This window comes from Vidua macroura, chromosome 3 (assembly GCF_024509145.1).
Source record: "Vidua macroura isolate BioBank_ID:100142 chromosome 3, ASM2450914v1, whole genome shotgun sequence".
Classification (NCBI taxonomy): Eukaryota; Metazoa; Chordata; class Aves; order Passeriformes; family Viduidae; genus Vidua; species Vidua macroura.
This window is the reverse complement of record NC_071573.1, coordinates 33,558,264-33,575,423: the sequence shown is the minus strand read 5'-3', so window position 1 is coordinate 33,575,423 and position 17,160 is coordinate 33,558,264. Positions and strand designations below refer to the sequence as shown.

General features: G+C 36.9%; 1 protein-coding gene across 8 annotated transcripts in view; it reads left to right on the top strand.

The window, feature by feature from the left end:
* The window catches only part of LCLAT1 (lysocardiolipin acyltransferase 1), a 112,052-nt gene that overhangs the window by 21,304 nt on the left and 73,588 nt on the right, over positions 1 to 17,160 (top strand). For 3 of the 8 annotated variants that reach the window (XM_053972962.1, XM_053972958.1, XM_053972964.1), the window contains exon 3: positions 16,101 to 16,269. In XM_053972962.1, the coding sequence (XP_053828937.1) occupies positions 16,105 to 16,269 (165 nt within the window). In that variant the 5' untranslated portion in view covers positions 16,101 to 16,104. Of the gene's footprint in view, positions 1 to 10,176; positions 10,298 to 11,001; positions 11,051 to 16,100; positions 16,270 to 17,160 lie in introns of those variants that run through there. The other 5 variants (XM_053972956.1, XM_053972957.1, XM_053972963.1 and 2 more) reach the window with 3 other exon arrangements.

Here is a 17,160-nt window from a genome sequence, read left to right as displayed (position 1 = left end):
ACGATTACACAATGATTTACATAAACACATACTACTTCTATAACTAACTGTTCCCTTTTTAAAACATAAGCAACAAACAGAGAACCTTGAAAGAAGAATGTCATTTACTCTTTAATTAGAAATACCTGCTCTCCTCTTAAGCAGTACAGTCCTCCTAAGTGTTGAAAATTTCATGGTTTAGCATCCTCATCCTGTATCAAAAAAGAGCTTTCCTTTTAGAGAAATTAAGTGACTTCTTATCTAGGCCCTTTCTACATCATTAATAGCATAATTTCTTCTAGTTGGACAAATTGCTACATCTGAAGCAAGTTCAGGATACTCAAAAAGAGTCTCAAGAACAAACTGGAAATTTAAATCCAAAATAAGATTAAAGTAAGTTAATAAAAATAAAAAACTACCCACACACGCCTTCCTATCCCAATATAGCTAGAAAAATATCCCCTGCATTAACTTACAGCTGTTACCTGGTAGGATCTTGCAAATACTAAGAGAAAGTGGCATTTTCCTCAGTTGTGGCAATGCTGTCGTAGTTCCCCTTTCTAAAATGAAGTGAGTTTTCCATCCAGGAGTAAAAGCTGTGTTGCAGCTCGCTTTCAGTTCTGCACTTCCAGGTGTAAAGTGTGAATTCTTAGCTTGTTTTGGGGTATCAGTACATCTAAACGTCGATAGACGCTCTCTAACTGTTTGTTCAGCCAGATAGGAACCCTGAGCAAAAGCTTTGCAATCTCATTTTTATGTTCTTGTCTCTGAGCGTACAAATAAATGTAAGGAGTAGTTGTTGAACGGCCAAGTTCTTCAAAATTGCTCAGGAAGTTCTTTGTTAAACTAGGAAAATTAAATTTCTGAGCTTGGTCACTGTTTATTCTTTTGGATTATGTATAATTTGACTGGAGACTGGTTGATCATGGTATATTATTATTTTTGTCCCGTTTATCTAAGTGAAGACTGAAGTTTTGTGGTTAGCTTACAATTCTCTTTATAGATCAAAATTACCATATGAAAATATGGGGAAACCTTTTTGCAGACCAACTGTTGTTGAATATTCTGGAATAGCATTCCGTAAACATTTGATTAAGTGAACTAATGATATTTTCCAGCCTTTAACTTTGAGGAGGATAAATCCATGATAATTAAAATACCACCTTAATCTAACACAGTTTTTCCAAACTGGCGCCCTTGATTGAAAGATCTTTTGTATGTTCAAATCAGCAGGATCAAACTGAAAGAAAACTGAAGAGGGAGCTGTTTTGTAGAAGCAATTAATTTTACAAACAAGGGTTTTTTTTTTCCTTACTGAAATTTGTTGTGTTTCTGCACATTTAGTAATTTTTTGTATGTGAAGAGGAAAATGGCAATTTTATTGTCACTTTTTATCCTTTACATATCTCAGTGAGTCTGATGATCTGGCTCTTGAACTGATCCTCAGAGCAGCTTGGAAGGGCTAAATTTCATTACATTCTGAAATTCAGTTTAGAAATCCAAGCTGTGTGGGTCTGCAGAGATAAACATGTTCTTGTAAAAAAACCTTTTATTCCTAACAGGTAGCTCTTCCAGGGCATCTTGTACCTGTTTCCTTCACCCCCTTTTCTCAGAGGAAAAGCTTGAAAAATCTTTGCTTTCACAGTAATTTGCATTTGGAGGCTTCTAATATCATAAAGATGTGAGGCATTCCTGAGGTTAAGTGTCTCTTTAGCTTTTCCTACTGTGATTGCAAATTTTACCTAGAAGTTCTAAAATATTAACTCCCTGTAGATCAAGCCTCCATGAAAATAAGCTGTATGTATATTTGCTGCTTCACAGGGAGAGAAAGTGCAGTTTTCTTTTGTGAAATTAGATCATAGGATGAGCCTTCTGAATAGAGTGGGATGGGATGGGGAATGAGGGAGAGTAATTCCAGTGACCCAACTTAAAGGACTTATATAAATGCCCAAAATGAAATGAAGGAAATCCTTCTTTGATGGATTGGTACTGGGCTTGGCAAATTCAAAATTGCATAAGGTAGTTTTGATCCAGGATTTTAAAACGTCTGTTCTACTTTGCTGGTAGGAAGCAGAAGGCAGCTAATTTATTTTCAATTTAATCTTTTCTCAAAGATTTTTAAAAAATAAAAACAACCAAACCCTTACTCCAGAAACACAGTAATGTATTGTATTATACATACAAAAGAGGCAAAAGCTGAGTTAGAAGACAATTCTTAAAAGTACATTAATATCTATTTAAACTAAAACACTTGAAGAAATGTGCTCCTTTACATAAGCAGGTCTGGCTGTGGAAGCTGCTTGTGGTTTAATGTTTCATCACAATAATGGCAGCTTATATGTACTTGCCAAGAGACCATTACTGTTTCTTCTGCTGCTCAGGCTCTTCCAGTGAAATATCTTTAAGGTGAGAAAATGCATATTTAACACAACCTGTCATGACTGCCTGTGCAGTGAGAGAGCTTTGTGTGAACTTCTTACCCCATTCCACCAAGCATAATTGCTGATGTTTCTGTGGAGCAAAGTTTAATTAAAAAGAAAAAAAAAAGATAAAACCAAATAATGGAATTAGATGTGATTTACAAGGAGAGGTTTTAAAAGTGACTTATGTAAATAATAAAGATTATTTGATTGTAAATACTGTAGTATTCTACAAAAAGTGTTTTCCTTTCTGTAAGGGAAGGAAGTAATGGGGAATGTTCATTGATGTTGTTAGAAAATGGGTTGTTCTATAATAAAACCTTGGTACTTTGAGTTTTTTATTTTTATCCCTTAATGATACTCCTTTCAAAGAACCAGCTGTACCTTTACCTCGACATCCTTTGCCTGATGGAAACAAATCAAACAGCAGCACACACTGGGACTAATGAGGGCTACCCATGTGCTGTTTGACTAGTTAGCCTCTTCCAAACAAATTTCATATGGCTGTGTTATTTCACTGGGTTTGTATACATTGGTTATGTATTTCTCTTTGAAAAGGGTGTTAAACTGTCATATCATTAAACTAAGCTAAAAAATCCAATTAAGTGGATTGGTGAAGGTGGGGGAAAAGATCTAAAAATGCTGGGTTTGATTACTATTGTTAGTTTACCTTCTACAGCAGAAGTCCTCAAAGGTGTCACTTTTTTTGTCTGTTCCCATTTCTCTATAGCAAAAACCCCCGAACAAACTAAATAAAACTTTGATTGCTTAGTAAGTATGGTAATAATATAATTATTTAAAACTGAATTTACTGTATACATTGCCCATAAAACTTTTTGAAATATTGATGAAGAGGATTGTTTCATTTCTTAATATTCAGATCCAGGGCAGAGGGAAAGTAAAGACTCAAAGAATAGTTTCATGAGCATTTGTCTTCAATTTATTTTCATCAGTACTCTGTTCTGAAGTTCTCAATACGTTGAAATTAATAATTGGATTTAATTGCCCAGCAATCCTTGATAACATTTAGTCTGATGATTGATTCCTCCTATGGGCATTGTTTTAATAATATATCTGTTTGATCCCAAAAGAAGAGAGCTTCATAAAGTTGTTGTGAAAGCTTCTTTTCTTACTGTAATGGTTCAATGAAGTGTTCAGCTGTGGCTGAATTGGAAAGGAAACACATGCTGTTGTAGCTTGTATCTATGTTGGAAAAAAATTTCAATACAATAAATCTTAGCTGTTGTTGAAAACTCTATGCTCAGCAGGAATCCATGTTTCCTCAAGTTGTTTTCAAATTTTCTCCTTACTGCATTTTCAAAATTCTAAGCAGCTCTACCCCTCTTTCCATGAGTTAGACAAGGATTCTTGGGAAATATGGGCGGTGGAAACCTCAGGCTCATCCATGCCTGAGTCAGTCCATTAATCTTCTGGGTTGTAATTGCTTTCAAATTGTCTTTGTTAGAAGGCATGTTGTATTGCCTTGCTTAACTGGAGTACAGGGCTTTCCAATAGCTTTAGGCTTCCCCTTTGACACAGTGTGTTCCTTCATTCCCAGTGCTGCATTTTTTTGCTTCTTTCCATCCTCTATCCCTGGTTGTTCATGTGCAACAAGAGCAGGAACAGGTGAAAATTATTTGTGTGAGAGGAAAGTTTTGAATGTTCAGCAACTTCATGTAAAATTAATATTTATATGTTTTAGTCTTGAGAAATTATGGCCTTCTTTCTTCTAAGTTACTTCTGTTAGTCCAAGTATATAATTGATACTTTTAACTGCCAGAGATTTTTCTCACAATGTATTTGTAGATACCAGTAGAAGTTGCAAACTTTATCTTCTATTTAAACTATGAAAAATGCATTATTTATCTTGAAATAAAACAATACAATGCTATGTGCATTTCTAAGGAGAGCTTTTAAGGCCATCTACATATTAAGAGCTACCCTCATGGAAACCTGTGCTCCTGTATAAATTGAGATCAAAGTATATGCAAGAACTCATATGTAGTGTTAGGATTGGAAGCATTCAGAAGTGTCCACATTATGTTCTCCTGTGGAAATTGGATTTTTTAGCTTAACAATCACAGCTGACTTTTTCAGAGATGACACTGCCTCAACCACTGTTCAAGGTGGGCCTGCTGAGCAGAGAAGTCAGAACTGTGAAGAGCAAGACCTTGCTCATCATTGGGGCTCTTATTTCAGTCCCATTGTGGAGAATTAGGTGTAAAACCCTGCTTAGTAGGAGTCAAGACATAGGAGTCAGTTATCTTCATTTGGTGCCTCCACTATAGCAGAAATTCCCATACTGGTCATTCTGCCCATGAGCTTGGAAAGTTGCATCCCTGTGTGTTGTCTTGGGTTCATGCCTTTGGGAAAGACAGCAAGTTGACCCAGCTGCCAATTAATTAATTCATAACATTTAATAAAGGGTCGGAACAATTTTTTGTGCCTTTTTTGATGAAGATTATGTAACTACAGTTTCTCTAAATAGTTGCCATGTATTTACTTATGTTAGCATAAATTAATGGCTTTAATAGACTCCAAGTGATCCTGTGTAATTTCAGGTCTTTGTGTTGAATTATTTGCTATCACTACTCTTGCTCTTGTCTATCAAACTGTTTGTGATGGTCTTTCTGCCAACAAAAGTATTTCACAGGTGAACATGGTGTAGGAGAATATAGTTGTCGCTTCGTTGCTCAGATGAAAAATGTCACTTAACTCTGGAACATAAGAATATTTTATAGTCAGTGCTCTTTTAGTGCTGGCATTTCTGTGTTTAACTTTGTACCTGTGTTTGTGATGTTTTTTCTTAACTTGAGCATGCCTTGCAGTCATAGTTAAGGTGGAGTAATTTTCTTGAGGCTGTTGTGTTTGAATGCAAGATATCCCAGTAAGTAAAAACATACTGTCCTTTGATTATTTGAAACTACTCTGGGAGTTTCAGCATCGTGTTTACTTTCAGACAACACAGGGAGAGAAGCCTCAACCTGATGAGGAAGAGAGGGAAGTGGAATGTCATAAGCAGCTATTTTTGAGAAATCCATAATTTATAATTTTCCCAATAAAAACATCACTTCCTCAATGCCCATTTCAATGAACTCATTAAAAGCATTTCAAAAGCTGTGGTTACATTTGAGAATCCTTCTACAAATGCAACTGGAAAGATCTGATTTCTTTCTCACATACATCCTCAGGTAGTTGCTCAGTTACTTTCTAATGAGCATGTTTTATACCTCAAATGTAAGTTCTTGCTTCTATTTCCCTGATATTACTGAGCTAATCAGAAAGAGCAAATTCTTTCCAGGAATACTGTGTTTTTGTGTAAGCATCTTCCTGAAAGTTCAGGGCCCTTGCTAAAAGGGAAAGCACACACCAGGGTGTGTTCCCACTTGGAAATAACTGAGACAAGGCTAGGGGCATTGTCTCTTGGAAGAGACAATAAGAGGTGCATCTGAGGTGAAACTGAAACAATGCTAGGTGCATTTCTTCTTGGAAGAGATTCTTGTGGCAAAACAGAAAAGGAAAAAAAAAAAGGGAAAAAATCTTTATAGCGAATTGTTAGATCATGAAATCTTTCTGGCCCCAAAGAAAATTCTAGATATGACTGATGTTAAATGTGTTTCATTACTTTAAGAGCTGCTGTGAGAAGATTCTTGATTTAGGTATTTCTGGTAGCATGACCTGCACAGCCAGATCTTACCCTTTTTTGGATAAGATTTATCTAGTGCAAAGATTGACTCATTGCATTTCCTCTTAGATTCCTTTTTTATTGTTATTTATTTTAAGGGGGAGAGGGGAGACCAATAAATAACCTTTTCTAGACTATTTCTATCTTGTGACCTGTTTCCTTTATCTTCCACGTGATAGCTTTGGTGTAGGTCAGGGTATTATTTATGTTTTGGCCTCTCATTCTCTAGGTATGAGCTGTGTAGCTTTCTGAATGATCCAAACAAACCTGTTGTTTTTTTTTGTTTTTTTTTTTTTTTTGCTTCAGTGGTCTTTTAAAAGTCGTTATTTTTGTTTCTTTCCCCTATCACTTTTCAGCTTTTAAGACACTTTTCTAGCAACATCAGTGGTACTGAGTCAGAGACTGGAAGGGGCTTTACTTGGTCTGTAACAATGCCCCAGATGTTGTTGGGAGGCTCTTTAACTGTAGCTCTTGAAGGCTTTCCTCCTTCCCCTTTTTTTCCTAGTAGCTCTTGTTAAGCCAGAGCATTGCTCACATATTTAAAATCTAGTAGTCCCTGAGTTGCTGTAATAGGTTATTTCCCTGACTGGGTCACTTGTTTTTCTGTAATTACTTCATAGATACTTTGTTCTTAGATTGACTGGCATATATGTGTCTGCCACAGCCTGTCTGTCCAAAGCATCTGCAACTGCCAAATGTGTTTGCAGCTGACTTGAAGCTCATTCTTACTGTAAATTGACTTGGCCTTTGTGATGGGAAATGCAGCACCTATTAAACCACTTCTAATTATTTTTATAAGCTCCTTTCAGTTCTGGCTAAATTTATTAGAAACTTGAGTTTCTGTTTCAAATCAGTTACTATTTTACATAATAAAAGGCTAAAAAGCTAAAAATCATGGTCTTAGATGTTGCATTTTTTCCCCCGTTTGTCTTCTGGCAGCTTAGTAAAATATTGCATTAGCACTGGCAGATAAACTTTCCCAGTTGTCTCAGCATTGAATTATTTTATTTAGCTTCTTATGCTGGTAATTTGTTTTAGGATAAAATGACCTTGATAAATTTTCATGCAAAACATTTTGTTACTTATTTGTCAATAGCCCTGGATCCTTTGTATCTAAATGCCAAAAAATTTACAAGTAAGAATCAAATGTTTGCTCATAACTTTGTAAGTGTTTGAGGGACCAAAGCCATTCAGCTTTAACAAGGAACATGAGTTGCTTTGTTGTACTGTACTGATGGGATATTTTCTGGCTTTGAGAGCATTTAAGTCTGAAGAAAAATATTTTATAGAATCAGATTCAGTAACCCTGGAAACAGAGGCAACATGTCTGCATCAGGCTGCTGCTGTGAGAATCCCTGCTGAGCCATGGAGCTTTATTAGCAAAAGTACAGATGGACCAACTTAGTTGTGCTTCTTCCCAGGCCCAGCCTGCATCCATGCACAGCGCAATACCCATGGTTTACACTCTGAAATGCTGAAATACACTCTGAATCTGCTAGAAATGGCTTTGAAGACCTCAATCCACCTGAAATCCTGGGGACATCCTTTTGGAGTCCTGTCAGAAGAGAAGAGCTTCCCATTGCAGCTGATGGAAAGAGGAAATTACAGAGCTGAAGATGGGGTTAAAGCTACCCTTCTTAGCAGTGGTTTGTAATGTAATCTTAGAAATAGCCAAATGTGCTGTTGACTGATCCTACTGGTAAGCTGTTAAAATGAGGTGTGAAGACTGTTGTCTAGAAGACTGAAAAGCACAGCAGATCTTCATCTCTGACTGTAAGGTCCTGAAGCAGAAATACTGTTAGTTAATCATGGGACGGTAGTTTGGCAACATGGTTTTTGGCTATGATTTGGATATTGATCTACACCAAAATATAATAGATTGAAAACAGGATTTCATGTGCAGAAATGGAGCAAATGCAAATAAACTCTTTTCTGCTGCTTCTGGTGGGAATGAAACGTTTATAAATTTTCTGCAGAACTGCTGCATTTTTCTTCTTTTGCTTTGGAGCCTGCCAGGTAACCCATCTATTGTTTGTTCTATGCTTACCTTGGAAAGCAGCCAGCTTGTAAGCACAGCTCACTAGAAAACTACAATTTATGTGACTTTTAAAGTTGTTATAAACTTGTGATATTTGCTGACGTGTAAGTCTGCTTCAGAGTGCTGTGTACTCCTGACATAAAGGTAGCCCTGCAAAATTTCAAGTTCCCAAATGGAATTTTCCAATTAAATGGCTAGAACATTTTTAACATTGTTTGCAAATGGTTTTTTTCTTTGATATTTGTCTTGGAAATATATTTTTAAAAGACCAAGGCAGTTGCAGAGACTCGGAGGCTTGGCAGAGTTATATTCCATTGATAATAGCAATTTATTTTTATTATTATTGAAAAACAGTAGAGGCATAAATTTGTCTTTTGGTGCTCTTCTACATCTCTCATCTAAGTACTGTTGAGCCAGAATCACTTACATGGTGGGCAAATGAAGATAAGTGTATAATCTTTCTCTTCAGTCATTTAATAATTCTGAGAGTAGATAAAATCCATAATCTGATCTTGCAGCTGATTCTAGGTGGAAACTCACTGGCTTCAGTAAGTTTACTGTTAGATTTTTAGCATAGGGCCTGCTGAATTTTTGCAGCATATAATGTGCTACTGAGGAAAAGAAAAAAGTAGTTTAGCAATTGCTGTTGCTGTATACGTGATGACTGTCAGAGTATAAAAGATGCTAAAAAACAACAAAGCTGCATTGGATAAGAAAAACAAACCACATGGCAGTATTACCCATCCAGAATCAAATTCATTTGCAGCATACAGTATAGCTGGAAAAGGAGGAATTATTTGGGTAAATATATTCCATTATAAAACTGAGAGAGGTGTTTATAGAGGATGGTCACAAATACAGAGTTCTCAATGAGATCTTTTCCAAGCTGACTACCTTACTTAAGGCCTCTGAAAGTCTGCTTTTTCATCCCCCCCTCTTTGTTTACATAATTGCACTCTGAATAATATGAGTTAGCATAAGCTGTCATGCTGCTACTGTCCTGGTGATAGTCACTGGTTTTCCTGGGCCACATGAGTTTTGTTCATATGCCTTTCCTTTATTTCTTGAGTTGTTAACCTGATGAGAAAATTCTGTCTTCATGAGGGCAAAAAAAACATTAGAAGTTTCTTGGATGTCTCCTCCTCTGAGAGTGATTTTTAGTTCAGTGCCAGTGGGCAGAGATTTAAAGATACTCATGTGAAAATTACTAGTTTTCTATTTGAGTAACTGTTCTTCAGCATGAAGTCCTTTATTTCTGTTTTCCCACTGAAGATTTTATTGTGAAATAGATACTTCTGAAATTATAAATGTCACCCCTTCCCACCAAGAGTAGCTCTGAACTAAAGTGTTGGGGTGCTCCTATGCAGGGGAAAAGAAATTGATTTATTGATTTGTTTGTAACCTCTCCAATTACAAAGTGGATTTTTTTTTTCATAATTTTCACTTTGATTTGTTATCCATCAGTGTTGGTCAGCTTTTTGGTCTGTAGAGTTTGAAAAGCAAAGGACTCATATTTGCCAGCTGTTGACCACAAGTAACTTTTTTGAAAAATAGGCTGGGCCTCAAGCCGACTTGCAGGTTTTATATAAAGTACTTAATAAACCCCTAAAACTGACACTGCTCCATGTTTATTGCAAGGTTATGTTGGGGTTTTTTTGTTTGTTTCTTTTATTTAAAGAGGGGTTGGGAGGAATACAGCAGCCGCTTTTCATCTGCCAAACCTATTTTTGATGACTTGTCAGCCAGAGCACTCTATTTATATTGGTTATTGTTTAATACAGGCTTGTGGGGCCTCAGCAGCTTGATGGATAGTGCAGAGCACAACTCCATGCATGGAAAGCCATGAAGAAGGAATTCAGAATTATTAGTATCTGCACAATATGAATAACAAAAAAATACGAGGTAGCTTTTAGGAGTAAAAGCTCTTGTGCTGTTCTTCCTTCAGCAAATTTGTCAGTTCATCTAGATTTTCTGATTATAGTAAGGAAAAAAAGCAAGCTACTTTTCCATAAATCATTGTTTCTTTTTTTTTTTTTTTTTTTTTTTTTCCCCAGGAAGCAGCTGTAGCTATTGCATGATACCCTCTTAAAAATTATTTCAAATACCTTAGATCATGCTTTCATTCAAGCTTTATTGGTCTAATGGTTGTCTGGAGTAACAGTGGAAAGAGAACAGGTAAACGAGGGTGAAAAAGCATCAGACTAATTTGATTTCTGTACCCTGACTGAATTACCTGCTTACAGTATCTAAAGGCTGTACTGCAAAGAATCTCAGCCAGCATTTTTGCATTTGGGAAGACACAATTACTTGGAAGAGCAAATTCAATATTCTATTAAATTTTTTATTGAATTATAATAGTCAGATTAAGTCTTGGCAAATAAAAGACATAATAAATAGTAAGTTGCAGTAATAACCATATTTTATTTGTAATATTTACAGAAATTGCTCATTAAGTTTTGTACTTGTTGTATTTTATGTATAAGCTAATATCTGCTATACTATACTGTCAGGGGTGTGACTTGTGATGATAATTACCTTTTATTGCCCTATTCTATATTGTTTTATGATGACTGTATCTCTATAAGTTTTTTAAATGCAAGAATTGTATAAAAAGGAAGTAGTTTTAGTGGTCAAGTGCCTGTTTCTTCACTTATTTTTTCAGTGATAGTGATCTGTGCCATATTTGTATGTTCCTTAAAATACTGAAGTGCCCAAGAGAAGGATAGGAAATAAAATATAGTTCATAAAGAGTTCTGTGGAGACTGAGGGAGCTTCCTGCCTGTGTTGCATGGACTTCTGATTAGAATGGCTATCTCTGCAATTAATAATTCAGCTTCTTCCTGCCACTGCTTACCCTAGAATCTCTTCTATTTCTGCAGTTCTTTTAACTGAGGCAGAAGCGAGAAGTTGTGTGATCAAAGAGACAGAGTGAGTTGTAGATCTGGAAATACAACTGAGTCAGTCTACACAAACTTTCTGCAAGCAAGTTTCTTTTTAAATACGGTGCTACAGAGAAACTAGTTTCTTGCTCTGGGTGCAAGAATTGATAAAAATTTCCTTTGAAATGCTGTTATGGAAGAAAACCATAAAATGCTAAAATAGCAAAGCGTGGTGATTTTGTTGGACTTGAAACGTTCTGCTGGGATGTGTCATTTCCACTGAAACTTTGTTTGCTTGGCTGATGTTCAGCACCTGCTCACACCTCTCATTTGCATCACTAAAACAAAAGGAAGGGTTGTCAATCTGCCTGCTCTCTTGTCTAGATGATTTTGTTTAGCAACCTAAACAAAACAACCTAAACAACCTAAACCTCTTTGAACTTCAATTCACAGCACCCAGATCAAAGGTTTTAAAAGGTTGTGAAAATGGTATCTTCTGATTTGGAAATTATGTTTCTGAGTGCAAAATTGAAAATGGGAGCTGGAATTTACAGTTCACCTGTTTCACTTGTCCTGCTTGGAGGAAATGCAGAAGTTAAGTCAGTTTGGAGTTAAGTGCTGACTTTCTTTGCAGAACTGTTAGAGAAGAGGCATCACTGGCTGTGTTGAGTTTCTGCTTGATTTTAATTGAAGATGTTTACCTTTTCTACTGGTAATTGACTGGAAGAAGCATTAAATCCAGTGCCTAGTATTTCCCATTCAGGTTTGAAGACTAATGAGCAGTTTTATTGCCCATGCTGATTGAATGGAAATGTTCTGACCAGTAATCCACTGTTGTTTTATTGGCACTGAAGAGCGTTTCTTTATTTTTCAATGGTGTAATAAAACCTGATTTGCTCACTTTTTAGTACTAAGTGCTTGAAAATTTCTCTCGTTAGCAGGCAGCTGGCTCTGTTTGTCAGGTAGTATTGCTCAATGCTATGCTGAGGCTAAAATCTTGTTTTACATTGAGCCTGGAAGATGAGCTAACCTATTTGTACAAGCACTTTGAATTAGCTGGGAGCTGCTAAGGAAATTTGAATCATGTGGTGAGTCTTGACTATGCTGAGACTTCCAGACCTTAAAGTTTGGAACTTTTTTGTTTCTTATCAGATAAACTTATTTTGCATCCTTTGCCCTCTTACAAGCCACGGAAGCGGTTATGAAGAAAAGTTTTGTTGTAGAGAACAGTCTGTTTAAAACCTTTTGAAATCAACAAGCTGTGATTTGTCTGTCATTTCAGCTGTACCTTCAATAAAAGCATTTAGATGTTACATAAAACAAGCCAAAATTCGATCACAGGAAGGTATCTTTGCTTTATGTTACTATGCAAATGTTTTGTTTGCATTGATTATCAAAGTAATTTCATGTAAATATTCTAATAAAAGTGAAGTTTACAAAAACTGTTTGGGAAAGTATTTTCTCCCCTGTAGCTAAGAATTTTTCAAATTAATTGAAATAGAAAGCAAAAATTGTATTTAATGAATTATTGTTTCCAGTTACCTGGAGACAGAACATGTTTTCCTTCTGCTATGGCAACAAGAACATGTGAAGTACAGTGCCCCAATAACTTGGAGTTCTGCCACGAAATAGATGAAGAACTACAAGCCCAGTATGAGGGTTCTGTCTTTATCACTGTTTGCAGCTTTCAGTCTGAATTGTAAAATAATTTTGACTGTCTTCCTACAGCTCTGACCCACACAGCTAATGGAAAGTGGCTTTAAGATATATAAGGATCATCCTACACGTTAAATTCAGTGTTGAGGGAGGTTGCTGTATTAGAAAGAGAGTTGTCAGCAGCAGTAAGAGAATACTTCTGTACTTTGAAAATGTTTGTGTCCTGTTCAGGCTTCCTGTCGAATCCTGTAATTCATTCCTTGGGTGTCTAATCTCTGACATGAGTCAGCTCCCATTTTCTTTGTTTTGAGATCTTTCAAATTTGTTTTAGATCATTTTCCAAGTCTTCATTAAGTATTCCTGTTTTTGGCTGGTTTTTAGTCATGTTTTGAAGTTGCAGGCATGTATTTTGCATTGATTTATAGCTGATACTTGTTGAATGCAGGTGTTAGATTTGGGATGGCTGACATATCTTAGAGACAGTTTGTTTCTCAGGCAGATATTTAAGGGCTGGAGGAGTGCAAACGGATGAAAATAGTCACTTCCCTCCTGTCTTTGGTGGTAGGTGCGTGGAATGGTAACCTGGGTACAGCACCAGAGCCTGGCCTGGCCCAGCTGTGTGCCAGCCCTACATCCTCAACCCTTACAAAATTGTGCACTGCACTCCCAGTTGGATCTGCTGAAACTTTCTCCCTTTCTCTCCTTCATTGCAGTGGAGGTAATTCAGAGACAAAGTCCAAGTCTATCCGTTATTCTAGATAAATGCATGTTTAAAGATACATAATGTGTCATATAGAAGCAATAAGCAAAATGTGGTATTTATCACACTAAAAATATGGCTTTAAGAGTGATAAATGGCATCGATTGAAAACACACATGGTATTGTTTGTGTCTAGAAATAAACAGCACAGTGTTTAACCCACTGGAATGCACTGTAACTTACAATGTATACACTGGAATGTAAAAGAAAGTACTGCTTCATTCTGGTTGAAGAAGAGGAAATTCAGAACTTCCTCAGCTCTTTTCCATAGCTCAGATACTTTCATCTAAAACAAACAAACAAACAAAAAGTATTCATGAGACAGTTTTTCACAGAAAATACAACAAGATTTTTTTCCTTATATCTTTGGTTGTGTTTAACAATTTGGGGGACGGACCTCAGTGTAAACTGTGAAAAGGATAGCCCCTAAATAAGTGACCCACTTTGCTTTTTTAAGAGTCTAGAAGGATGACAGAGCACTGTCTGTACCTCCTCTGAGGGTACCCGTGTGCAGCAGTCAGGTGTTTGGAACTGGAGCGTGCCCCCTGTCCCTTGTTGTCTGGCAGCCTTTTGGAGCTGCCGTGTCTGCCTGGCAAATGTCACTGCGTCTGACTGATGGCTCTGAGAGCCTCACAGAGGACCAGAGCAGCTGGCTAAAGCCTAACAAACTCCTGTTCTGTGTCTGGTAGCAGATTTTACCTGTCTTAAAGCTGTTTAGATACATTTGTTCCTCAAAAATGCCTGTTCAGATCAATCACATAGAATTTTAATTCTGTCTGCTGCCTTTTGCAGTAGGTCTCAAATCTTGATGTCAAGAGAATGCTTTTTCTTCTGGTCTTGCTGCAATTAATAATTCCCTCCCAACCCCCCTTTGTGTTGGTTCCTAGTTTTTTCTGGGTTTTTTGTTTTGTTTTTTTTTTGTCCTCTTCTGCCTTTATCATGGACTTCCCCCACAGAGGTTTGCAATAACAAATAGAAGAAGTCCTAACAAAAAGAAAACAACTTCCAGGGCCTACTCTTCAAGGATCCCTTAATGTATCAGAATTGATCCTACTTAGTGCATGCATATGTGCAGACGTGGTTGTTTTGTTCCTGCTTTTGGCAGAAAAGAGAGAGCTCTGTACTCCAGCATATAAATATTATGTATTTGTTTGAATTCAAATTTCATTGTGTCAAAATCTTTCCAATACAGCGATCAGCAAACATTTGTATTTAGTGTGGCTTGTTTTACTATGCTGCAGAAATAGAGATAAATACAACTGTCTGTATCCTTCTTGCATTAAAAATTTGCATGGCCTCTTGTCTCAGCCTTTCTCCAAATACCATACAGTTTAGGAAATTGTTTAAACCTAGAAATATCTCAAGAGTAGAGCTACTTTCTTCTTACTTGTCAACATGAAGTAGCAGAAGCAAATTTCATCTGCTAGCAACCCTAGTGTTGCCATTTCTTGACTGTCAAATACTTTGCTGTGAAAACATCATTGCTAAGGACATTGTACAAAACATGCTTGAGATAAATCATGTATGTTACAATACACAAGGCTTAATGGATTGCTTTTCCATTGCTCATTTTAAAATTAAACCCACCAACTTCCTGTTTTTTCTTGTCCTGAAGTCCTGTCTATCTGTGCTCTTAAAATTGCTAAAATAGCCTGTCAAAAAAAGTGACTTCTGCTGACCTTTGGTTTTATAAACAATTGGCTGAGTCCTAAATAGATGAAAACAGACTATTTTTAGGCCCTAATTTAGAGAATGGATATTTCCACATTTGCTTTGTCATAGCTGGTAGTAGTTGCTAAATTGTGAAAGCTTGTAGCTATTACAAATGCTTGGAGGATTGCTGAGTGTTCTGCCATAATGCACTAAGAAGCTCAGTGTACTGTACATTTCAATTTATAATAAGACAGTGTAGCTGATAGCGCAGACACTGAAATATTTCAAGTCTAGACTATGCCTTAAAAAACACAGGCTATTGGCTTTTTGGTGCAGCAAGTTGGAAAATAACTGATAAGGGCAGTTGAAGTACAGCAGACTTCAAAAAGTGATGAGTTGTCTAAGCCAGGGTGGGTTGGGAGGGTTCAGCCACTGCTTGCCTGCTTTGTTGGGATGAAAAGGGAACTGGTGTTTGTAAGGGCTGGTCAGTCTTGCCAGGTTTGAGTGGTTTCTGAGGGAGGTCACACATAGAGCCTTGTTAGACAGGGAAGATGAGTTTCTGCAATGCTGTGTTTAGCAAGAAGAAATGGGATGGAGAAATAGAAGAGCAAAGTTTCCTGTCCTTAGAAAATGGTAACATTAGTATTTCTCCACAGACAAAAGTAATGGCCAAAAGGTTTAATGCCACTGGTGTTCTCTTAATAGCCCTTTTGTACCTTTGGATAATAAAAATAGCTTGCTGAAGGTTTTGAGTGGAGCTAGATATTGTAGTAATGGGAGGAAATGATGATGTAGCTGATACTTTTATGGCCCCTTTAATATCCCAATTCACCTTACAAATCACTGTGTTTATAAAGTCTTACTGCTGCTGGGGAAGAAGAACATTTTGGTTGTGTTTACTGTTGTCTACTGTTGTGTTGTTAGCTATGGAGAAAAGGAGGAATATTACCTCAGACTGGGCTTGCAGACTTGAAGAATTATGTAATTACTTTGTTTGCCTCTCTAATGTAATGGCAACCCTGTTTTTCAGAGCCATGGTGTCATGGAAGGGGATGTACTTTGCACTTGCACTATTCTTGGGAAGTTTCTTTGGAAGTATATTCATGCTGGGCCCTTTTCTGCCTGTGATGTTTATCTCGCCAGCCTGGTACCGCTGGATCACCAACTGCATTGTGGCCACTTGGCTCACACTCCCTGTGGTAAGTGGCACATAATCCAGGTCTGAGCAACTCTCCATAATCCCACAATTTAGCTTGCTCACTAACACTTGGATTTTATTTTAGGGTTTTTAAAGCTATGTATGCTTCTGTCTAAACAGGCCCGTACACACTTACTATCTTTGGAGACACTGGGTTTAGCTCAGCATTGTAAACTGTGTGCCTATTTACAGTCCCCCTCTTCTTTCACAGTTTAATTTATGTATCAGCTAATGTTGTGTGTTCATTTTATGCTTGAAAAGGTCTTTTTTTGACATCTTCATCCAGTGTCAGTCAGATGCAGAGAAGAGTAGGTGAAACTTTTAATAAACAGAAGGAAGTTTTTTTTAAACTGTAAACTTCCTAAATGAGTTGTCTTGTAAACTGTTTCTTTGAACTGTGCTCCAAGTATTGAATTAGGAAAACTATCCACTGTCTGGTACATTGTTGTCAACCTTCACCATTCTGTTACTTAATCCTTGTAGAATTCAGCCCTTGTAGTTGAATTACCGATAAATGTTTTCAGGTGAAAAAGAAGAGGTCCCCCTAGAAGGGATGTATTCCTCACTTACAGTGCATCAACTTTACAGCTATATGAGTCTGGAAATCAATAAGAAAGCTCTTCCTCGAATAGTTCCAAAGGAAAGGCAATGTGAATGGGATCTGTCTCTTCTTCTGTTCTCTAAAAGCCAGGGGACTTTGTTCCTGTAGGCCATTAGAGATTTGTTTAACTTTTTCTGAAGTAAAATGCCATACTGGTGTGCAGAAGTATGTATCTTGTGGCATAAAGGAAGCTCTATCCTTATTGTATATCAAATAGTTTCTGCTTTTGCTGCTTCTGCCTTGTGTGTTTTAAAGGTTTCAGCTGTTTCTTATTCTAAAACTTCTATAGTT